At 35.7% G+C, this 24,762-nt stretch overlaps 1 protein-coding gene across 5 annotated transcripts in view; it reads left to right on the top strand.

Moving 5' to 3' along the window:
• STK33 (serine/threonine kinase 33) overlaps positions 1–24,762 on the top strand; it is a 67,906-nt gene that overhangs the window by 28,025 nt on the left and 15,119 nt on the right. For all 5 annotated transcript variants that reach the window (XM_039350194.1, XM_039350196.1, XM_039350193.1 and 2 more), the window contains 6 exons: positions 6,950–7,088; positions 10,817–11,097; positions 16,120–16,239; positions 17,386–17,499; positions 21,487–21,591; positions 23,094–23,232. In XM_039350194.1, coding sequence (XP_039206128.1) covers positions 10,885–11,097; positions 16,120–16,239; positions 17,386–17,499; positions 21,487–21,591; positions 23,094–23,232 — 691 coding nt within the window. In that variant the 5' untranslated portion in view covers positions 6,950–7,088; positions 10,817–10,884. The remainder of the gene's footprint in view (positions 1–6,949; positions 7,089–10,816; positions 11,098–16,119; positions 16,240–17,385; positions 17,500–21,486; positions 21,592–23,093; positions 23,233–24,762) is intronic.

Raw genomic sequence — 24,762 nt, 5'->3', positions numbered from 1 at the left:
CTCCATCAAAAACAAGTAGGCCTGATTAGAAGAGTAGAAGAGCAATGATTCCATGGGTTGATCCTAACAAACCGTAGAGACCAGAGGGAATGGCTTTGATTCAGTTTATTTTAAAACATGAGGAAAATTCTATCAATGGTTAGCAATACGATCTAGCGAGAAAGGATTGTGAAGTCTGTTAGGATGAATGATATCTATTGACTAATTAATATTTTTATGATTATGGTTATTCTTATTGATTATAGTTATTTATCATTTTATTAATTACTATTATTTAATATTTGTATCTGGACGACAGTCTGCTTGTTAAAGCATGGAATTATTGTTGGGGGCAACTCTATTTTTGTACCTAACCTCACTCTAACCCCACTTCTGAACCCTACCTAATACCCATATCAATCCTAGCCTTTCCTTATTCTTGTAAAACCTAATAAAATACTATAAAAAAAAGAAAGTGGTGAAAATGGTTACAGTATGTAGTGCCTCTTTGATATGGCAGAATGATCTTGTTCAAATATTCTTGTTTTATCAACAGTCTTTGCAATTATTTTTATATTTAAGTTCAACTCCTATTCTGAGGATCCAAGTGCCAATAAGTATCCTAGATAATAAATATAAATTGATCCTTAAGTAGGAAAAACCAAAGGCATAGGTAAAAAATAGGTAGTATCTGGCTCAGCAGTAGTAATTGTGAGAGTATCCTAGTGGACCAGCACTTGAATATGAGCCAGCGGTATGCTGCATCTGCCAAAAAGGTCAATGCAGTCCTAGGCTACATCAATAAAAGATCACAAGAAGTGATAGTACTGCTTTATACTGTACTAATAAGGCCATACTTGGAATATTGTGTCTAATTCTGGTCACCAAGATACAAAAAAGATGTTGAAACCCTTGAAAGAGTGCAGAGAAGAGCAACAAAAATGATAATGGGTCTGAAGGCTAAATTGTACAGTGAACAGAACAGAAATTTCTTGACAATGAGAACACTTAATCAATGGAACAGGTTGCCTTTCAGAATTGTGAGTGCACCATCACTGGAGGTTTTCAAGAAAAGGTTGGACAACCATTTATCTGAGATGGTGTAAGGCCTCCTAATTTGGGCAGAGGTTGGACTAGAAGATCTTGAAGTACATTTCACCCTATGATTTTAGTCTATATTCTATATTCTATTCTAGTCAAGTCTAGTCTAGTCCATATTCCATTCTACATACTATTCTCTATTCATTCCATTCCATTCCATTCCTATATATAAATACTAGATTGCATCCACACTGCATGCTTTACTAGCTTATCTCTGCTTAATGTCCTGCCAATAGAAGAGCAAGGAGAGTTATTCTGCTTATTTACACACTCTCTGAGGCTTTACTGTCTGAAAAATCTGCTGAGGAAGTCTGAGGGATTCTTTGGAGTAATTTTTTTTAGAGAATTCAAGCAGTTGCAAAGTGAGAAGAGAAGTGGCAATGCTTACCTTTCCCTTGTAGCACTATTGCTCTGTTTGACCACAGGTTGATCAAAAGAGGTCTTCTAAATAAAGCCTGTGAACTTTGGATTTAATTCTTTATAATTCTATATACTTGAAAAAAGAGGGATATAGGAAAACTAAATGTAAGAATATTGATTTTCCCAAACATGCAGATATAAAATACTAAAAAACTTTTAAACAACCATCATTACTTGGAAATGATTTTGTGCATTGTGAAAAAAACCCCTTCAACTAGAAATCTTTTAAATGAAAAGATTAGAACAAAAAAATTCTAGCCAGGCTTCACATAACAAAGGAAGGGGATTTTTAAGCATTGGAAAAATGACATGGTGATGCCCTTTCAAACAAGGAAATGAACCTTTTCCCTGTGAAAATGAAATCTTGCTCATTTCTCAGTTACCTTTTAAGCTTTTCAACCTGTCAGTAAAATTGTGTAATCAAATAATAGTGAGCCTGAGGCTTATTGCCTTTTCTTGAGAAGTATATCATCAGATGATGTGCTCTATTGCTTTTAATCACACTGAACCAGAAATTCCTTAAACTTAGAATATTGGTTTCAGTGGACTTATTCTAGAATTTATATCATATAAATGTTCACTTAAGAAAAATATGATCCAATGTAAATAATAGAATAACATAAACAAAAGAAAACAAATGGTTGCATTTTACTTTCATGTACCATTTTTAATTAGTATTTTTCTCTATTTAAATTCTCTACTTAATTTTTCCAGCCATTTTGCTTCCATTTTTATAATATTAAACATAATTACAATGTTTAAATGGGTACACTGTTTTTCTTTCAAATATATGTATATATACAAACATATTTTGTATAGAGCTCTACCATGTATTTAATGATGAGCTAGAATTACATTTTTCATTTTTTAGCTGTTAAACAGAATTTTCCTTCTGATGGGATTGGACTTTGAGATGGGAGGTTGGAGAAGCTTCAGTAAATACTGAGAGCAACACAGGCCAGAGTGAGGTCATCTTTACCACAAGGTCATCTTTACCATTAAAGTCAAAAGGGAATAGGCAAAGCCAGGCATGATCCTCAACAGAGAATGAGAGGAGGTGGGCTGTGCATACGAGGGAAGACAATTCATGTAGAATGAAGTACAAAAATCAGTTGCAAACCTTGTTATTGTTGCCAAGAAAACCGGATAAAATGGCTGAAACATTTCAAATACCAGATTATGAATCTGCAAGTCAGAAGACCCTTTTTTGTTATTGAGAAATAATACTAAAGTCTGATAAGTAGTTCTGATGATATAGCCAGACCAAAATCACAAGGAAGCCTGGTTGTTTATGGCACTCTTATTGAAAGAAGAATGTCCCATTATCCAGAGACACACACCATTGATACATAGAATATGAGAAATATGTGCCAAGAAAACATTGAAATTGTCAAAGTAGAAGTGGAGTACATTAGGAGAAATTAGGAGTAAGTGGACAATAGTGCCAGAAGGGAGAATTTTAAATTAGTTGAGTATATAATATACTATTCAGGACATGAGAGCTTAATATGGAATAAAATGGTAGTAAATTCAAACAAAATTGCTAAGTATGTGCTTATCCTTTGTATTGGATTTAGTGGATATAATGTGAAAATTGAAATCAAATTGACCACATCATTGGAAACAGACGATACAGAAGTGCAGTCTAGTTACCTGGGACAGTTCAAATACAGAACAGAACAGACATGAGCTACAGAGGTCAAATATACAGATTACACTTAGAAAATTGAAGTATGTCTGACAGCAAATTTGACCTGGAGGACATAAACCCAAACAATAAAATAAGTGTAAAGGACAGACTTACTTTGTGTAACTTATGTGAAAGATAACTTGAGAAGCTATGGGGAGCAATAAGAACTATTGTGGAATCCAAAACAGAAAATAAAATGCACTGCAAACATTTCAAAGGAAAAGATCCAAGTGGCTTTCAGATGTAGACAGTGTTTTCAGATCACGAGTGCCAAAGTAAGCTAGAAAATGAAAGGCTAGGCAACAAAAAGAACACCCAGTACAATGGCTGCACACAGACTTTCAGTGCCAGGTAAGAAATAAATATACTTCAGAATAACAAACAGAGAGGGAAGGTATAACTACTTAAAGGATCACCTTAGCTTTAAGTAAATTTCTTAAAACAGTGGAATCTTTTTTCTAGGAAAGTATATAACTGAGACGCAGGTTTTTCACAGAGATGAAAACAGAAACCTAAAAACACAGCCTAAAACTATATGTACTGTATGTTGGACAAGCAAAGAGCAGATTAAGTCTAGGAAGGAAAGCAGTGGCAAACTGAAATATAATAATAGAGAGTGAGAATATTTGTATGACAACAAAGATCAGAATATTTAAAGAAATTGTTTACTCGGTGACAAGGCTTCAACTGGTTAAGGAAACCTGTAATAGTAGTGTTTTAACAATCTTAAAGTCACTGCATTGACTATCAGTAGGCTTCCAGGCTCAATTCAAGATATTGATTATTACCTATAAAGCCCAGTATGGCATTGTGTTGGGCTGTATTAGGAACAGTCTTGCTAATTGTGATTCAGCTTATACTTTCTATTGTAGAGCTTGTTAAAGATTTTATTCCCTGAGGGAATAAAAGGACTATGAATTGGATATATTTACTGTCAGTCCTTCAGGGTAGAACAGACTAGGAATTCAATGTCATGTAGGCCAGTACTACTTTTATTGTAAAGCTATGGTAACAAAATCTTGCAAGTCTGAATGTGCTCCCCCCCTGTCTTTGTGAGAACTAGGGGGGGAGTTTTTGGAGGTTTTATTCAGGCACAATCGTGTCCCAAACTCTTTTATCAGACTCTTGTCTTGGTGGAGTCTCCTCCTCCTGTCCTTCAAAGCCATTCCCTCTGGTCTCAACGTTTGTTAGAATCAACCCATGGAATCATTGCTCTTCTACTCTTCTAATCAGGGCTCTTTGCTTTTGATGGAGGCCAGCAGAGAGGACTAAGCACATTATTCATGCTTCAATATGGACTGGACACGGACAAAATAATGCCTTTTTAGAACATTTTAGAAAATTTCATACCACTATTAGATAATGATGTAGTCCGCATTATCCTAGTGAAAAATTTGAAGGGAGGATACATTTTAAATAAATTAGTATTAATGAGCTGAAATAAAATAATTTAATATCAATAGAGAATTTTTGATTATACATATTTTGCTAAAAAGTCAAGTATATAAATTGAACAAATGTTACCTGTCACATAATACAATTTGTATCATTTATGCCTTTAGCCTATAACACAAGCCTAAAATATTCCTAAATAGAAAATTTAAATAGGCGAAGAATGCCTTCTTGCGAATATATAATAAAAGGCTTTTAGTTTACTTAGTAGAAATAAAGCTACAATTACATGGTATTGGCTTGAGCTATTTTATTAATATGCAATTATTGCTTTTAGGGATGAATAACATGACACTAATTCTTCAGCTCACAATGGACTTCCTATAGCATTCAAGACTAACTTAATGGGCCTTATAAAGATTTCCTTGTTATTTTCATTTTAAGTATTGAAAGCTTTTGTCAGTTTAGAAAGAATAATAATAAAGTTTTCCCCTACGTTTGTTTATTATAAGTCTTATATTTAATTATGTTGTTTTTTTTGGTATGTTAGGAATGCTTTCAAATGGATTACGAAATAAGGAGAGCAAAAGAATGACCATTTGACATGGTTTGTTAACATTAAAAAGTTTTAAGAGGTTCCTTAAGTTAATTATTTCTTGGTACCTGTGTGGTAGACAAAACACACTCTCATTTTGCACAGTTGACCATTAAATAAATGATTGTATCCTATGTCATGAACAACTAACTTCTGTGTTGTGCTTGCTGTATCCTGAACATTATATTAAGTGTTTAGTGAAGTAAAGTTTAAAATGTGGAATATCTTTTTTCCCCTTACATAGTAAATGATTCTATTTGTTTGCCTTACAAATGAAAACTGGAGAAGCAGAAAAGGGGGGGGGGAAGCACTAAAGGCTGCATAAAGCTGTCAAATGTCAATATATTCAATTAAAACATATTTTGCCTGTTTGGTAGAGACCTGTTGTAACTTCTGAATTTTCCTAAATGACTTGCATTGGAAATAGTTTGGAAAATCCTAAGCCTGCTGATGTTGTGTTTTAAATATTGTAAATATTGTTAAGATAGAAATGACCATTTGCATGAAATATGGAATGAAATATTAGAACATCCACTTTTAATAACTCAGCATGGTCATGTTTGAAAAAAAAATGAAAAAAAGTTCATGTCTTGCATGAACTTAACACTAACTCGTATTTATTGGAAACCTTAGCAGATATTTATAAGGCTTTTCTGCAGGAGGGAACTTTGATACATGTGATACATGCCAGTCTAGAGAAAAGAAAGACCAGGGGTGATATGAAAGCAGTATTCCAGTATTTGAGGGGCTGCCACAAAGAAGAGGGGGTCAACCTATTTTCCAAAGCACCAGAAGGCAAGACCAGAAACGATGGAAACTAATCAAGGAGAGAAGCAACTTAGGACTAAGGAGAAATTTCCTAACAGTGAGGACAATTAACCAGTAGAAAGCTTGCCTTCAGAAGTTGTGGGTGCTTCATCACTGGAGATTTTGAAGAAAAGACTGGACAGCCACCTATCTGAAAGGGTTTAGGATCTCCTGCTTGAGCAGGGAATTGAACTAGAAGACCTCCAAGATCCCTTCAAGCTCTATTCTGATTGATTTGGCTTGCTTGCTAATACTGTAGTCCCATTTTGTGTTGATATTCAAATTATTATTAATGTGGTTTTGCATAGAGAAATATGTTTAAAGTTGTTAACATGATTTAAATTATTTACCAAAAGTTTTAGTTTATTAAGAATTTTTGGTTCTTTGGGCTTGGAATATTGTGAAGAAGACGATAGTTTTGTTTTGTTAGAAAGAAACTATTTAGATTTAAACTGTTGGATTGAGGTTGCAAAATTATTTTCAATCTTAAATTCACTCCAGTACTGAAACAGAAAGACTGATCCTTTTGGTTCTGCAACAGCAAAGTTTAATTTGTTGTTTCAAAGCTGAATTGCCATTATACTGTATATTGATTATAATAATAGAGCCATGATTATTATGGAGCGTCTATAAACTTTATTTAGTAACTTCAATCTTTCAGTAATTTAGGGCTTAAAAACTATGTTTTTGGAACTACAGGAGATGCTGAGCTTACCAAAGACCCATGACCCTTGTTCAAGACAAGCAATTCATGGTACAGAATGAAACATTAAAGAACTACAAACAAATAGAATTACATATGGTCTGACAAGCATTGCCTTAATTAAAATGAAATGAGATCCAAAGGCAGGGTTTGAAATTTTATCCAAGATTTCAAGTTCTACCAATTGATACATCCTTATTAAACATACCTTTAACTATTCAGAACTTGATTTTAATTTCTTGTGTTTTTATTGTCTTTTTAGATAGCTCATGAATATTAAAGGGATTGAATCTGTACTTTTGGCATTCAGTGGCATTCAGTGATTTCTATCTATCTAGTATTGCTCCTATTCCTTTCCATGACAATATTGCCCATTTCATTGTGGGGCCTCACTTTATGAGGTAAGATTTTTCTTTTACATTACATTAACTATTTATTTTCTAATAATGAATGGTTATCTCTGGGCTGAACAGGCTTACATGGAGGAGGACATTTGGGAGGAGAGGTTAGGGCCAAGCTTGAACATCACTCTGATTATGGGTAAGGGGAGAGATGGTCCAGGGCAAGCTTGGGAAAAATGGCCTCTATGTATTATATTGGTTCTAACCTCCTGTGTTCAATCCCATTTCCAAACCATTAGATTTTTAGAGACCCTGAATTTTGAATGCTATTGCTGCTGCTGCTAAATATCAGGTCAGTCTGCAATAAAAACTCATCTGTGATTTAATCATGGTGGAGAAGGCTAATTGGCATTTGTCCCAAGGCATGATTGGACATGGATTTGAGATTTCCCTTCTTGATAATCTACCTACCTGGATGATCTACCTACCTGGATATCACCAAGGGCTTTGTTTAGTAATGGTGGCTTAGCTATGGCCATCAAGAATAATTTGTTGGTGCTCAGGGGTGCTGTCTCATAGATAATTGGATATGAGACCCTATTTGTTAAGTAGGTCTCTAGGGATCAGCTGGGATTGTTGCTACTATACCATAATCCTTGCTTCACAGCAGCCTTTCTGCCTGACCTTTTAGATTCCATGACTGGACTGGTGATGGAGTCCCCAGGCTTATGGTCTACCTGCATTCTTTGGAAGCAAAATTTGCTCAGGAACTCATGGCCTCTGATAATGAGAGACTTGACCAAGGTCATCAGTGGACTTGTAGATAATAGTGATCATATGGTGGATCTGTTTTTTCTGTTGGGATGATCTGGAGTTGGGGAACACTGCTCTCATATACCTGTCATGGTAACATCACTGATTTTCTTGAAGTTCTTTGGTGATGCTCACTGCCACAGGACATTGGACACAATTAATTAGTCTAATCTTAAGTTCCAGAATGAACTTGAGGTTGTTCCTGAGGATATGTTGCATGATTTGACTGAAGCCTTAGTCACCATCTGAAATAAAAGGGCAGCTAGTGTTTTGGACTGATTACCTTATGCAACCTGTCCCCTTTCATGGATCCTGGGGCTGGTTTACAGAGGAGCTGAGGGAAATAAAACTGGAGTAGAAATGTCTAGATCATGGATAGGCAACCTTGGCTCTTTTATAACTCGTGGATTTCAACTCCCAGAATTCCTGAGCCAACCAGCCTAGATCAGTGTTGGATGACAATGAGGGATGAATCTGAGTACAAGCTAGATCCCTTATTAATGCCTACTTTGTGATAGTAAATACAGCCACACACTAGTATTTCTCCATCCTTACTGCATTTGCAAATAGTCATCTGATGGTCTTGCAAAAAGCCAACTTGAAGAAAGTGGGACCATATGGAGACTCTCTGGGAGAAATATACTATGTACTTATCAGAGAAAGTTGCTCCAAATTGAGCTCTGGCCTTGACGGAGGTCCCATGAAATTGATTGAAGACCATTCTGGCTTGGTTATCTGGAATGAGGTTGATCCTGCTAATCCTGATTCAGTGGACAGGATTCTTGGAACTCTAAGCTAAGCCACCTAGCTCCATGACTCTCGTGGTTAGCAAAGGCTATATGGTGAATTCTTGAGAGAAGGGCTTTTCTGCCAGTGCTCAGGGAGGGGTAGTTTATTCCTTCCTAAAGAAACAATAGCTGAACCTAATCATGTTGAATAATTTTAGTCCCATTTCCAACCTTCTCTTATCTGGACCCTTTCAATCAGGTCTCAGACTTAGGTATGGGATCAAATTGGCATTGATAGTTGTTGTGGATCACCTCCGATGAGGGTAAGATGGGAGCAGTGTGTCTGTCCTAGCTTTCTTTGATCTCTCAGCAGCCTTTTCTTCTTCAGGAACTAATTTCAGCCAGTGTTGACGGGGAAAAGAAATGTAGCCCATGGTTCAATGCTCTCCTTTTAACAACTACATAAAGCTTCTGTGTAAGGCAATTGAACATATGGGGTGAGGTATCATCAATATTCTGATGATACCCAGCTCTTTCTTTCCATCCTGGGGCAACCAAATGATGCTGTAGAGATTCTACGTTGATCTGGAGGCTGTGGGAGTCTGGACAGAGAAGAGCTGGCAGCTCAGCTGAACAAGACAGGGTGGCTTTGAATTTTCAGGACCTCCTAGATTTGGGGATATTAAATCTTTAGTTTTGGATAGGTTTGGACTACCCCAAATAGGACTGATGTGCAATTTGAAGGTTATCCTGGATTCACAGCTCCTGCTTGAGCATCAAGTGGCAACCATGTCCAGGAAGGCTTTTGCACAGTTTCATTTTATTCTGAACCAGAACACATTGCTTATGGTCATTCATCACTTGATCACGTCTGGAATGGATTACTGCGATGCATTGTAAATGGGGCTGACCCTAATCCAGAATTTGGAACTGATTCAGTGTATGTAGTTGTGGGCATACTTTAGTACAGCAGTCCTCAACCTTTGTGACTTGGCAGCCTGGCTGGGGGGAGATAGGGAACTAGACTGTGCGAGCAGTGGCATACATGTGAACGTGTGCACACACAGCCTTTGCACAAGCAGAGGGCCAGACCTATGCACACAGCTTGACTTGTGTGAGCAGCAGGCCAGCGTGCATGCTTGCTAATTTTTACTGGCCCGCCGTTCATGCAGCCCAATTCGTGCTCCAGCCAGCCATTCATGCAGCCCAATTCTGAATAGGCCATGGCTTGGTAGTGGGCCACCACCCGGGGGTTGGGTATCACTGCTTTGGTACATTGGTCCCCAACCTTTCCAGCTCTATGGATTAGCAGCCATAGTGGGAAAGGGAAGAGGGGATAGTTTTGCACACTCGTGTCGCTTGCACAAATACAGTTTTGCATGTTTGCATGCTCACCCGCCACTTGCATGGCCTGATTCCCAAGGAGTGCGACTTGGTATTATCTGTAGCCTGGGTATTGCGGGCCTCTGCTTTAGTACATTTTCATTATATTTCTGCTCCATGAGCTGCACTGGATTCCATTCCATTTATTTCATTGTGATTCAGGATGCAATTTCTTTCATGGAATAAATCTGGGATATTTGTAGGACTGCCTTTCCCCAATTTTTTTCTGTTTGTCCCATTTGGTCTGGTGGGAGAGGCATGGTATGAGTTGCACTGGTTAAACAATTCATCTTGCTGGATTCAGAAAGCATACTTTTTCTGTTGAAGCACTTATACTTTGGAACACCATTAGCTATTGTGGTTTTATTATGCTTGTTGTATTGTTTTTATATGTTGTCGGCCATCCAAAACTGGATGGTGAAATGAGTGGTCATATACAGTAAATTAAAAAAACTAAACCAAACTAATACTAGATCATAAAAAACACAGTGCTATTTTTTGTGCTTTGTAAACTGAATCTCAGTAAGTTCTTTGTTGAATTTTTACTTTGTACTCTCTTACTATAAAGTTATAGTGGAAGTGATAATGATGATTTAACTTTCTTACTTATAGAAATATTTTTACAGACCCAGTTTTATTGACTATTTTTAATACATGGGAAAATTCCCATAATTCTTTGCTGGAGTTTGCTTTGTAGAAAAATATTTTTATAATGATGTTTTTTTTTAATTTTTGCTTTTCCAAATTATCTATAAATATCAAGGGTCTTTCTTTGTTGCAATATTGTTGCTTGCCACTCAATACATATTTTATGCCACCAGAACAGTTCTTTTTCTCACCTCCTTGTTCTGTTTCCTTCAACAGTGTATAGAGAGGCACCAATCTTTGTGCTACTATTTAATTTGCACAGCAGGATCCATACAATCCAACAAATGGCTGATCTCAATAAAGAAGAGAAGAATGTAAAATGCCTCAAGTGCTCTGCAACATTTCAACCAAGCAATATTGTACTTTCTTGTCCCTATTGCAAAAAGGATTCTTTGTGCTCTGGAGGAGAAACCTCAGATGTATCAACTGATAAAGCCAATGAGAATTTAGAACCTGAAGAAGGCCCCTCAAGAAAACAAGTATCTTCTTTAGAAGATGTAAGCAAACAAAATTTAGACATTTTCTTGTCTCCCTCTGCTCTAGCACTGATTTACTTTGAAATTATTTTCTGTGGCGCCTATATAACAATAATTGCAGAAATATATATACCATGTGACATTTGCCATCTACAAATTATCACCCACAAACCCAGGCAAATATGTCAGGATCATAGCCTTTGCCCTGTGAAATAGCAGTGATTTTTTCCTGAAAAACGTATCCTGCTCAAATCTTGGATGGAGCTTCCTTTTAAAATGGGGATGAGTTTTATACGCAATTGAGTGCTGAGAAATCTAGCTATGGATGTTGCATCATATATCAATTGCTTTATAGACTGATTCATATTATTCCTTCTCTTATGAAATCCTGTGACCACTGTAACTTCTCGTTCTTTTCTAAATAGGCAAACTCCTAGTTACTGACTCAATATTTAGCTGTCTCTTTACTAATCTTCAAATGAGTGTTTCATTTATCATAGTAATTGTAACCAAGGACATCTGCAGGCTATTCTGTTGCTCTTTCCCCATCTGTTCTCTCTTCTGACTGGTTCTGACTTCATGTATTCAAATGGTGATTCAGTTTCTGGAAAAATTCTTTTAATGTCTTGTTAATGTCACTCTAGGTCGGAGTGGAATTCCTAGCATTCGTCAACAACAAACTGATCTGCCAGGTGTAGCTGTACTCTTAAGTTACTCCTATGTGGAAAATAACAAACCTAAGGATTTGCTTTCAGGAATGTGTAATATGTTCAGTTTAATCAAGGCAGTTTAATCAAGACAGACCACATTTATTACAAATACATTTGCAGCCATTTTAAAGCACTGGTTTACTTTTCATTTACTTATTTATATAGAATCTTCTGTATTTATATCCCTAGTTGTAAGATAGGAAGCAACTAAGTGAAAGAAATAAGAAATAGTAGATTACATTAGATAACCCATTTTGGATCCACTTCCCCAATTTTAATTGTTCCATTTTGGCAACAATATTACCGAAGGCCTGAATGGATGACATCTCCAATCAGAGGAAAAGAGATCGGAGAGTAATCTCCTTCAGAGAAGGATTTAATTGATCCTGATAACTGGCTGAATAGATTTTAAAATTGGTATAAAAGGCATGCAGGTATAATGATTCTGTGTACAGAATTGGTTCTAGAAAGTGGCACCAATGAATTTCTGTTTGACCTCACAGTATACTAAATATTTTATTCTCCAACATTTTTCAGTGTTTTCAGCATATGTAGGCAATGGAATAGGTTATCCAAGATTTCGAGTAGGTCTTTTTTTTTTCTAGGCATTTAAATTTGAGAGATACCTTAGTTTTTTCTATATTTTTGTTTTCTCGTGTTGTTTTTATAGATTAAATATATACTTAAATAATATATGATTTAAATCATATAAATTAATTATATATTTTAATGCATTGCCATAAACCAATTTTATGTTTATGGTTGCTTTTAGTAGAATAGAACGATGATATACTAAATATTTTAGTAAAGGATGAAATACAAATATTTTGAAATAAGTAATGAATGACTGCATTGATTTTATAAGAGACTCCTCTTAAAAGGCCTTTTATTTAGTTTTAATCCAGTATAGTGAGGTTTTTTTTCTTTTTTTTTTCTTTTGGGCTGGTACAGTTATATTTTTCTCCTATCGTAATATTGTTGGAAGTGTACATTTAAGAATAGAGTTAAGGCAAAAATTGCAGAAAAAAGGGTAATATATTTCTTCCTTAGTTTCTTTAAAGAGGCTCTCTTAAAATGAAGAGGCAAAACTTTATACAATCATATAAATCATATTTGAACATGCCATGAATAACCAATATCTGAGATAGAAAATGGTATTCAGACAGCATGACAGGAATGGAAAATTTCTGAATCATATGACAAGTTGCCAGATGACCGGCAAAAGAAAGACATGTCATCCATACAAATATTGCCTGGCTTTTTGAGTATCTTTAAAAAAAAACCAACAGCTTTTACAGCAGTGTCATTCAAATTTTCGACAGCGTAGATTTACTTTATTTATTTTATTTCCTGATTTCAGCAATTAGCTTCAATCCAGCCCCTTCAAAACTATGATCACTGATATCTGTAGATCACCTGACTTATCATATATTTTTATGGTGAAATTTGAAAAGTATGTCATTGCTGAAATAATTTCTGATGCTAAAAAAATAATTTCATAGACAAGTACATTTTTTTGCAAAAAAAAATGCTGTATTTTTTTGTTGTGATTGCCAAGAAAGTTAAACAATATGTCCTAGTTTCCCCTCATTTGTACTGCTTTACAATTGTCCGTGTATTCCTTTGCTTATTCAGATCTCTGGTAACCCTACCATATGCCCTGTTCCCCATATCCTGAGATTAACATTGAGATATTTAAGAGGGATTTTGTGGAGTTTATGGTTGAAATGTGAGCTGGTTGCAGTCTTAAAACTCACCAGAAATTAACAGACCAAAAAATGTTGGCTCTACTCTTCACAGTAACACCATCATGTTATCTAATGGCCTTTTGAGTGTTTAGGAGACTAACCCTTGACCTTCAAGATTCCTTGTCCTGCACTAAGATATCAAACATTTAGCTATGAATTCTACATTTCAGGATGGTTAGTAGTATGAAAAACAATATTCAATCCTTCTGGCAAGAAAGATGGGGCATACTAAGTATGGGACTTTTTAGTTTCACTTGTTTCATATGAAACCTATTTATCATTTACTTGTTTCTTCTTTCTTAATTCATTTTATTATAATATCCATAGCATTATGGATGTTATTGTATTTGTTTCTCAGACATTGAAGATTGTATTAATTTAATCTTTAGTTGAGTAACCTATAAGAAAATATGCAGTGTCACTTCCTTTTAATTTGTATGAGCTTCCCTGCAGATGAGTCTACTACTGTAATTCTTCTTCAGTTTTAAAAATTGATGAGAAAATGCTAGATGATTCATGATAAAATGAGACGGTATGTTTTGCCTCTTTGGCTATCTATTTCCTCCTTGAATTTTGCACTCAAAGAGTTTTAAACTATGTACTGTATCGTCAGGAAGATTTTTTAGAATCTCATGTTTGTTACAATTGAAATTATATGTTGCTTTTTATTCAGGCTGCTCTAAATTTGAAATATTTAAGCACAAGCTCAATCGTGAAAACATTCATGAGTATAGACTTTTTTAGTTGGATTCCTCACACATAATTTAGCTTCATTTTAAAAGGCATGTTAAAATTAGCCATTAAGCTTCATATTCATTAACTTGTATAGGCGATTATGTATACAGTATATACATGTGGAGCACATGCGCTGCCATTGAACCATGACACTTAGGGAACATAACTTATCTGCCTGATATTTAAACTAGAGCTTTTTTTGGAGAACACAAGATGAAGTAGGCCTGCTTCAGGAACCAGAGATTATGTGCAGGCATGTTCAAGATCCAAACATACTTGAGGACTCAGTTTTTGGGTAATGTTTTCCAGAAAAGAAAATTAAAAAGAAATGTTCATTGTCAATAGGAATGAGCAGCAGCAGCCACAAGATTCAGCTTAATTCTGAACAGTGATTCAGAAAGCAGACTGAATTTAATCATTCAGTTAAGAGCCAAAACTCCCATTGATTATAATAGGAAATTGATAAACATTTCTGTATTCATTTCTATTTGGCATAATTTAGTTTACAGGAATGGAAGTAATTTATTAGGGATATAATCCTGTCCGAGTACCTACAAACAGCTGTAGATGTTTTGTTAGAGAATTATTTATTGAAGAAGAGAACTACTAATAAACTATTTCTTGACAGAATTGGATGAAATATATAGCAAAAGTGACACAGTACCTCTGATGAACTTAGGTTTTGCAGATTTTTAGAGAAACTAATATAACTACAAAAATAACAGTTGAGAGTTTCCAAAAAAAAAAAAAAGATATATTCTCTCCTTAGTTTCTATCCTTTTTATAGATATTCTCAAGAAAGTTGTCATGCAAATTTCAGAATGGAAGGTCCTCTGTTAAAACCCATTCATTTCGCTTCCTCTTTACCCATTTTGGGAAGGTTATATGAAAATAGAAACACAACAGACATGTCCCACAGCATCAAAACTGAATTATTTCAGAAAAATGGGGGGATTTATGACGTAATGATGAATAAAAAGTTTTTTTTTAAGGGAGTTGTTATCAAAGTCACAAAAATTGCAGTTGGGCATGTGAATGGATGCACAGCAAACAGTGGAAGAGACAGAAGTCTTGGACATACAGTATGATGTTTTCCAAATAAACAGCAAATATAATTATATCTAAATCTCTCCAAGACTAACCAATCTGTTTTAATATTCAAGTTTAAGAAAAGTAACATAACAAATAGCACTGTAACTGGAGAGCCTGGTACAATATATAAATTGAAGTAACAGAGCTGTCTCTTGCCCTTTCTCATCTTTGCTTTGAAGAGATGCTTTGCATTCTTCTTATATTTCTCCCCAAAAGCTCAATGTATCATTTTTTTATGCAAATAAACTGGCTCTGGATTACTCTGAGTCTCTAAAGTACATATGTATACAACCTCAGAAGAGGTCAGATCCTTTGAACGAACATTGCTGTGATGTGAACCACTCCTGGATACATATATGAATCAGATTGATTAAAATTCGGATTCAGCTGATTTTGAATATATTTCAGTTTGAATCATTAATTGAAACAGAGCATAAATGTTTTACAAAATATGAATGAATTTAAATTTCCATAGTTAAATTGATCAAAAGGTGTCCGTGTGGAAGGGAAAGCTCAGTTCCGATATAACATGTTGCAAGAATATTTTCTCTATTACAGAAGATAGATTTATACTGATGTGTTCTTTTAAGCCCATTAAGTATGTCTTTTTAGTTCCCGTCCCACTTCATATATTTTCTTTACTTGTAATAAGTTACATAAAATGTATCTCATATGCTTGAAGCTATTTCAAACAGTATATAGTCTTTAAGCAAGGGCTTCTGTTTTAATTTCATGCTTTTCTTTTTATGTTCCTAAAGTTGTCAAAGGCAGACTTAACAGACTCACACAGAAAAATGCTCGTTACCCCAGGCATTCGTGGCAATATTGCAGAATGCAAAATCCCACATACACGAATAGACGATGGAGCAGCTATTCAGGTTTGTAATTCAGTATCCTTGTGAAATGTTGTTGTAATTTTTAAGTATGATTTTATGATAAAGAGATAATGGTTTAGGATTCAGTAGGTTTGAAAAGAGTTTAAAATCATAATATGGAAATATCTAAAGCAGTGTTTCTCAACCTTGACAATTTTAAGGCATGTGGACTTCAACTCCCAGAATTCCACAGCCAGCAATGCTGGCTGTGGAATTCTGAGAGTTGAAGTCCACATGCCTTAAAATTGTCAAGGTTGAAAAACACTGATCTAAAGTAATGAACAAGCTATTGAATTCTCCAGAAATCATCAGTCTCAAAATTAAACAAAATGAAATGGATTTTGGACTGGCTGACATTACTCTATTTAGAACACATTTTCAAAATATTTGTGTAGGATACTTCTTGTGCTCAGAGAAATTATATCAATCTGGCACACAAACGATCAGATTATTGCGGCTAAAAATTATTCTAGAGATTTTTTTTCCCCCTCATGCTGCTCTGTTTATCAGAACCAGCTTAAATCAAACATAAGGGTACTAATGAGTAATTTGGATAATTTATTCAAGGTAATAGAGTTGACCACATAACTTGCTGTTATTGCAAACTCTGATTTTTCTAGTTAGTTGCTTTGTATTTTTTTGTATTGTTACTCCTGTCCCATAATACTTTTAGCTGGGGCTAAAGGTCTGTCTGCCAAATATTTCTGGATAAAAAAGGCAAGCCCAGGCCATTTCTACAGCGAGGCTAGGAGTAAAAAAGCTGTATTTATACCGGCATTTATTTTTAAAAATAACCAGGTAACAAAAATGGCACTAGATTTAAAGGAATATAAATTAGAATGTATTACCTTAAATACCCCAAGCATTAAATTGGAAACAGAGGGAACTGCCTATAGTAAACATTTCAAACAATGAGGAATTCTAATTATTTTTCTTTTTTAATTCATTCAATTCTATTGTCCCTTCCATTGCCTTCTACTTTGTTTTTCTTAATGCATAAAACATCATCTACATGTAATAGTGCATATTTATCATCTCCCTAATATATATTTGGTGATTTCTTGGAACTAACTTCTAAGTATCTTTCTTCTGTACTTTGTCCTCTTACTTATTTTTTTTTTTTTTACAATTTCTCCTCTATTTCTATAGCAAATTTATTCTTTTGGAAGGAAATTAGGACAAGGCAGCTTTGGTGTAGTGATTGAAGTAACACACAAAGAAACAGGCGTAAAGTGGGCAATGAAGAAAGTGAACCGTGAAAAGGTAGGTATTTGTAATAGACTAAGTCACTAAGAGTTTTTCACCCTCTTGGCAATGATTACCTTATTTTAACATTTAATTTAAATAACCACACTATAATTATGAGCTTCAAGTTTCTACTATAGTTGGGGAATATTGATTATTGTGCTTTTATTATTTCTTCAACATTTTATGGGAGATCCAATAATGTTAATTTATTTTGACTGTAACTGTGGGACTGAAGATATGTCAAATGAAATAAAAAGTTTTACAATGCAGGCTAATATATTGTACAAATCAAGGTAGTTCATTTCAATAAATGTTATGATAAAACACTGCTTTTAAAAACTTTAATTAGTGATATGTAATGATCAAATTACAAAGTATGCGTGTTTTACTCATATTAAATCAAACTCTTTCAAAGAAGATTGTGTAGGGCATAAGAGATTAAATCCTTAAACTTTGAACCAGCAAGTATCACTGAGAAGTGATACCATATTTAAAAAATGATATATGTTATAAAAATGAAGTTGAGGGCTTTCAAAGAAAGAACAAAAATGTGAGCAATGAGCTTTAACGATTTAAAGAATTGTAATGAAAATTGGCAGTTACAAAGTTAACGTATCATAGATACTAACAGTACTACCAAATATATATAGATGTGACTTAGAAAAGACTGAAGCAAATAAGTTCTTTGCTGATGTTCTGGCAAAAATGAATATGGGAACAGTAAATGGATATGAATGAAATTTAATTAACTTTAGGGACCTCATTTTGTAAATATAGGTGAGCTGGATGTTTTAGAGCAGTTTTCAGCATACATATAATTCTAAAAACCAATTACAGACCTTTGCAGAGGCTTCTATAAATATCTAGAGCTTTTATAAATGTAGGAACAACAATAGTTTTGACTGGAAAATTGATTTTGACTTAAAGAACTGATTTCTTTAATTAGAATATTTAAAATATCAATAAGAGCCATTCAGAGAAAAAATGGCTCCTTTCACCTTTTCTACTTGGTATCATTAATAGGAAGATTTCATTAATACTGTACTGTATATACAGGTAAAGTACTTCCTGAATAATGTGAGTTCTGATTTAACTCTATAGTTTTGTGTGTGTAAAGGAGTGGAGGAGAAAGCTTTCTGGCATCTTTCATGTGGCAGGCAGCACTGCCTGTTGAAGGTTCCTGGCAATGCAGTCTAAAAATAGCAGGGACTAGCCATGAAATGGGCATCTCCCTATGTGATGAGAAGCAATTGCACCTAAGGATATTGACCCACCAAACCCTTTCTGTTCCCATTATCTGGTGAGGAAATGTTGGGTAGTTTAGATTAATGTATGCAAACATTGATGTTCATAAGTTTTCCAGTAATGTGAAGTTATGTTAATTCAAGGAGTGGTTGTATATGAATCTGTTTCTAATCAGATAGTTCCTTAGAAAAACCATGCCTAGGGTGGTCACTACTCAAGTGGTACGGTGAACAAGATCAGACAAAAGAGATTATAGTAACAGCTCTAGCTAAGGTGAAAGTGATAATACCATATTTACACAAAGAAAAAGTAACCTTAAACCTGAAGTAAAGCAAGGAGCTAAGCAAGATGGTGGCCACAGAGGAAGCATGGTTACATTGTGGAAAGAGAAGCTGCACTTAAACTAAGTTATCTCAAACTAAGACAAAACTGTAGGAAAAGAGGTAAAGAGGGAAAGATAAGTCAGAAAAATAAAGACTGGAGAAGAGAAAAGGAGAAGAAAGATCTGCAGAGCAGAAAGGAGAATCAACCGTAGGGCGGAGAGGAAAGCCGACTGAGGACAGCGCAATGACTGGCAGAGAAGAGAAACAGGAGAGCTGTTGAGATAGAGGAGAAGGAAGGAGAGCCAGCCAGGGAGAGAAGAGGAGAGCTTATTGTGAACCCTCCAGGCAGCCCTATTTGCTGAAGGTAGCAGAACACCAGCACGGCGGACCAGCAAACGGGAGCCAGGTGGCCATGGAACTGTTGGTGGAAGTGGTGGAACGCTGCAGGACAGTAACCCAGGGCCTATAGATGGCAGCAGACCAGGTGCTATGGATGCTGGTAGATCAGGGCCTACAGAGGGCAGCAGACCAGGTGCTATGGATGCCGATAGACTGGGGCCTACAAACGGCAGCAGACCAGGTGCTACCTGGACTTGATCGGGAGGCCTGCAGGTGGAAACAAAGCAGCACGACAGAAGCAGCGGAGCAGCAGAGGACCCAACTGGCAGCTCGAGAGAACCTGGCTGAACATTGAAGATGGAGCAACAGTTGCAGACAGAGCGGCATAGCGGAGGATGGAGGCAATTGGTAGGAAGGTCCAGTGGAGAAAACCCATCTATTAAACCTGATCAGCAGAGAAAAACCAACTAGCAAACCTGCCCAGCTCAGAAAGACCGGCTATTAGACCAGCTCAGCACAGAAAAACTAGCTGAACATAGAAGATATCTCAGATGAGCAACAGTTGGAGGCAACTGGGGGCAATTAGAAAGATCGGCTGAGAACAGGAAGGCAGTCAAAAAAGCAAGGCAGAGAGGATAGAGATAAATAAGGAGCAAATTAAGAAAAGGAAGGATAGGGATGAATTTTTAGGCAGAAAGCAAAAAGCAAATCCCTTGTTGAGGAGAAAGCAGCCCTTCCTTTCGTTAAATAACCGTATCCTAACATTAGCTTTTAACTTCAATATAAACTGCAATTTTTTCTATTAAAATCATACTTTTATCTGTACCTAAATAACAAGGCAAAAAAAGAGCACAAACAGGCAGAAAAAAGGAGAGAAAAAAATAGGTATAATTACCTAGAACAGAGAAGCTAGAAACAAAGCTAACAGCAAAGCACATCCACCAACCCAAAAGAGGGATTTTCAAACAACAAACTCATGGAACGGGTGACTGATACTATTGTGGTATGCAGTACATGTTCCATGTATGTGCTTATGCCCAAAGAACGCCCAAACTATACATGCATTAGATGTAAACTATGTAAACTACCGGAGGAAAAAGTAAGGAACTTAGAGGCAACTCTAGCCAAACCCCAACATACAAAAGAAAGCTCTACCCAAACTGAACCAATTAATGAACAAATAACTCCTAGAGGATTTAACCCTACTGATAAACCCTTGGAGGAAGACAAATGGAAGTATGTCACACATAGGAGGAAACACAATACTCAAGAAAGAAGCAACATACAACTAACAAACCCCCTTTGCCCAATCCAATCCAACCAGAAACAGCCCCACTAAAACTGAGCAATCGATTTCTCCCCTTAGATGGAAACACGCAGACCCACAACCTCCCCCTCAAAGAAAACATGCAGACGCCTAGCAAAGAAACAATTTCAAATATCCCTAAAAAAGTCAAGCAAGTCAGACAATTTCAAAATCAAGGTTTAAACATTTGGAGTGCATGATTTCCTGCTCTCCCTTGTATGAAATGTGACAAATGGCCTGGTAGCTTTAGAAATCAGACTACAAATCAGGAAACTTCACAAAATATTGTTGACTTGAATGATTGATTATGTGTCGTCACGTTGCTGTTGACTGTTGCCAACCATATTGTCTTTATCATGATGGGTCCCTAATCCAGTCTTTCAGGTCTTCCAACCATGCACTTTTACCAGTATAGCTGAGTCTATCCACTTAGCTGCTCGTCATCCTTTTCTCTTTCCTTTTGTTACATAAAGTGGCATAAGGTAGGCATTTGGTTTTTTTTTTTTTTTTTTTTTTGTATTTTGTTGCCCCAACCAAACATTCAGCTGCACAAAGCTTAGCTTTGTTGCTTCTTTTTGAGGCTCTTACAGTGTCTGATAACCTCTATAGTCTCAATGTCAAGTTCTTTTTGGTAGAAATGTATTTTGCATCTGTTCATCGCCTTGATTATTTATAAAAATAGTAAAGATGGGATACAAATAAATAAATGAAAATAAATTATAAGAACAAACAAAAAATAATCAAATTTAGTACTATTTGCAAAAAAAATAACGCTTTTCTCACATTAAGGCTGGGAGTTCTGCTGTGAAGCGTCTTGAACAAGAAGTAAACATTTTGAAAAGAGTAAACCATGAGCATATAATACATCTTGAAGAAGTGTTTGAGACACCAAAGGTAAGATTTCATAACTTTAATTCCCAGTGTTCAGTTAATATTATATTATGCGGAAAACAAGATATAATGATGGCAGTTAGGTATGTTATAATTAATTTGCTCCTAAATTCTTAAAAATAGTGTTAAGCCTTCCCTAACCACCTTGTTGGGATCAAAACTTTCTTCTCAATTATTTAATGCTATGTTTTCTCTCTCTCTCTCTCTGTTTCAAATTTGTAGCATTCGGATATCTTTTTTTCTGAACAGATTTCAAATAAGCTTGCATATTCTGAAATGCATTTGGTTGGTTTGGTTTTTTTTGCCAATTTAGATTGGATGAATGTCGGATTATTCTTATATTGGTTGCTCTGATAACTGTTGGATGGTGGCAGTTATAAATGGTGAAATGACAGTTGCAGCTAGGTGACTGAAAGCCTATTCCATTGTAAAAAAAAGAGCTGCTATGACTACCTTGCTTTTTGACCCATAGATTGTGGTGTTTGTTATTTGTTTCTATCGGGATTGTTATATCTGCCAGCTTTTCCCTGTCAACTATTTATGTTTTCATTTATTAAATTGTTACTCACCACAATCTAATCCAATTTTCAATGGTTTACAAATAAAATGGACATAACAATAAATACAGTGTAACACACACACACACACACGCACACACATGCACACACTAGACATAAAACATACACTATCTATAACGATTCAGATGCCTTCCGAAAGAACTCCGTCTTCAGCTTCCTTTGGAAAGTGATCAGTGTTGGAATTAACTTAACCTCAAGTGGGAAGCCACTCAAAACACCAGCGTTGCCACCATAAAACACATCTTCCTTCTTGACTTCTTGAAAATTGGGAACAATCAGGGGCCTCTCCTGGCACATTTGCAAATTCCAGTGGGGAGATGCATTCCTATAAGTCACCTGAAATCAAACCATAAGGGTTAAGACCAGTGTAGGGCCTGAAATATATAATATATAATATCATATAATATCACATAATCCCATCTGTGTCCTAAACATCTATAAAGAAGTTTACTGAAGTTTTAAAGGCTTTGTAGAATGCTTTGCTGTAGTCTGGACAAGTGGTGATGTTAGCATGAGTGACTGCAGCTCTCACTTTAGATCCAGCTACAATACGTGTAGCTGAAGCTAGGCAAACCCTCCACCCCCCCAATATGTCCAAGAGATCCATGTGCTGCAGCAGGATTCTGGGATGACATCCAAGTTGTGGCCCTGCTCTTTCAAGTATAGTATCTCTGTATCTAGAGTCATCAGTGGGGCCAAAAGAACACTAACATTCAAAGTATTGGGTGAAAGCCTTCACTGATATTAAAGATTCAGTGTTAAATCTGCAGCCATCAAGAATTTTGGAACATGCTGAATTTGAGAAAATTTGGGAAAAAAACTATCTATTAAAGTTACTCCCACATTACTCCTTCAGTTCAATATTCTATGTAAGCTAAGGTGGTGGTACACAGAAACAGAGATACATATATTCTTTATTAATGTCAGCGAGTGTATCTTGTAATGGAGTTATGCGAAGATGGAGAACTGAAAGAGATTCTTCAAAGAAAAGGTCAATTTACAGAGAATGAGACTCGGCATATAATCCAAAGTCTTGCATCAGCAATTGCTTATCTTCACAAGAAAGGTAAGAATGTTCATTTTATGCTATATTTAGTAATTGCAATTTTCCTATTTTCATTGTACTTTTAGCTGAAAATCATTTTTCTAATTATATTTTTAGCATAGGTAAGTTAATAAGCAGTTTATTCAAAGGTAAGAAGGAAATAGAATATTTCCAATAATCATTATTTTCTTATCATTTCTGCGGACATAAGTTCTAGTCCAGAAAGTTGTTCAATAAACAAATGAGTGGGATGTGTCTTTTCATCACCTCCGGGTTTGGAGGTTCAGAAAAGACCCACAATGTAGCAAGAACTGCTGTTGGAAAGTCAAAGAAAACATAAAAAAATAAAACAGAGAATCTCTTACATGTGCTTTTGTCTTTCAGCCAGTTTGTTTTAATGTTGTATAAAACATTTAACAAAATATGACAAAATATCCTTTCCTTGTATAGTGACATTACAAACTGATGCACAAAAACCAGTGAGGATGGCAATGAAGGTGCTATTTCTAGAAATATTTGGATCCATTTCACAACATACTTATCAAGTTTGGACGTTTCATTTTTATCAATGTGAATTTGGGCAAAAGTTAATATAGATTCTGATTCTTTTTAATCTAAACAGTGATCAATATGAGCATTTGTGTATAGCTTTCAGTAATCTTCATTAAGGGAATTAAGAAGATATGTTTTAGAGAGAGAAGGGCCTTGAGAAGAAATTATATCTTTCTAAAATTATCTCCTAATTTGTTCGGTTTTGAATGGACAGTTGGTAAGACAATGGTTATTCTTATTTGGTCCATACAAGAATGTTTTATTTTTTAGTATTTTTAGAACAATAGGATTCATACCTTCCTTGGGTCCTATCACAAAGCTTTCCTCCAACTTCTTGGATTAAAAATATATAGAATTAGAATCTTTTACTTATGGATGCTGGTGAATTATTATATGAAATCCTTTTCTTACTGTGCGATGCAGTACAGACGATTTGAGCCTCATCTTCAACATTTGGTCATTCATTCATTTTCCCCTTAGTCATTAAGATGTGTGTGTGTGTGTGTGTGGGGGTGTTATAGAGAAGTTGAAGAGAGTATAGAGCAGTGATGGCGAACCTTTTAGAGACTGAGTGCCGAAACTGCAACCCAAAATCCACTTCTGCATCGTCGAATGCTGGGTGGGTATGGGCCATTGGATGGACGTGGCCCATTGGGTGGGCGTGGCTGCGGTGGTAATGGCAGACTGGGTGGGACTAAAAAGTTCAATCAATCAATTCCAACTTTGCATGATCTTTTTTTTTGCTGTGAGACGTTGAAATTGATTGATTGAACCTTTTTTTTTTTTGCACACAGCGGCAGAGGTCTAAAACGAAAAGGTTTTATAAAACCCATCTGAAGGCCTAGGACTGGGGCAATGGCGCACGTGCTGACAGAGAGGGCTCTGAGTGCCGCCTCTGGCACCCGTGCCATAGGTTCGCCACCACTGGTATAGAGAGTTCACACTGTTTTGGAGAGTGTCACGGAGCCCCATTTTATTCCCCCAGGATTCTCAGAGAAA

The sequence above is a fragment of the Crotalus tigris genome, unplaced genomic scaffold (genome assembly GCF_016545835.1).
Source record: "Crotalus tigris isolate CLP2741 ecotype Arizona unplaced genomic scaffold, ASM1654583v1 scf7180000018308.1980950, whole genome shotgun sequence".
Classification (NCBI taxonomy): Eukaryota; Metazoa; Chordata; class Lepidosauria; order Squamata; family Viperidae; genus Crotalus; species Crotalus tigris.
Note: the sequence above shows the minus strand (reverse complement) of the source record. Positions and strands in the feature narration are given on the sequence as shown.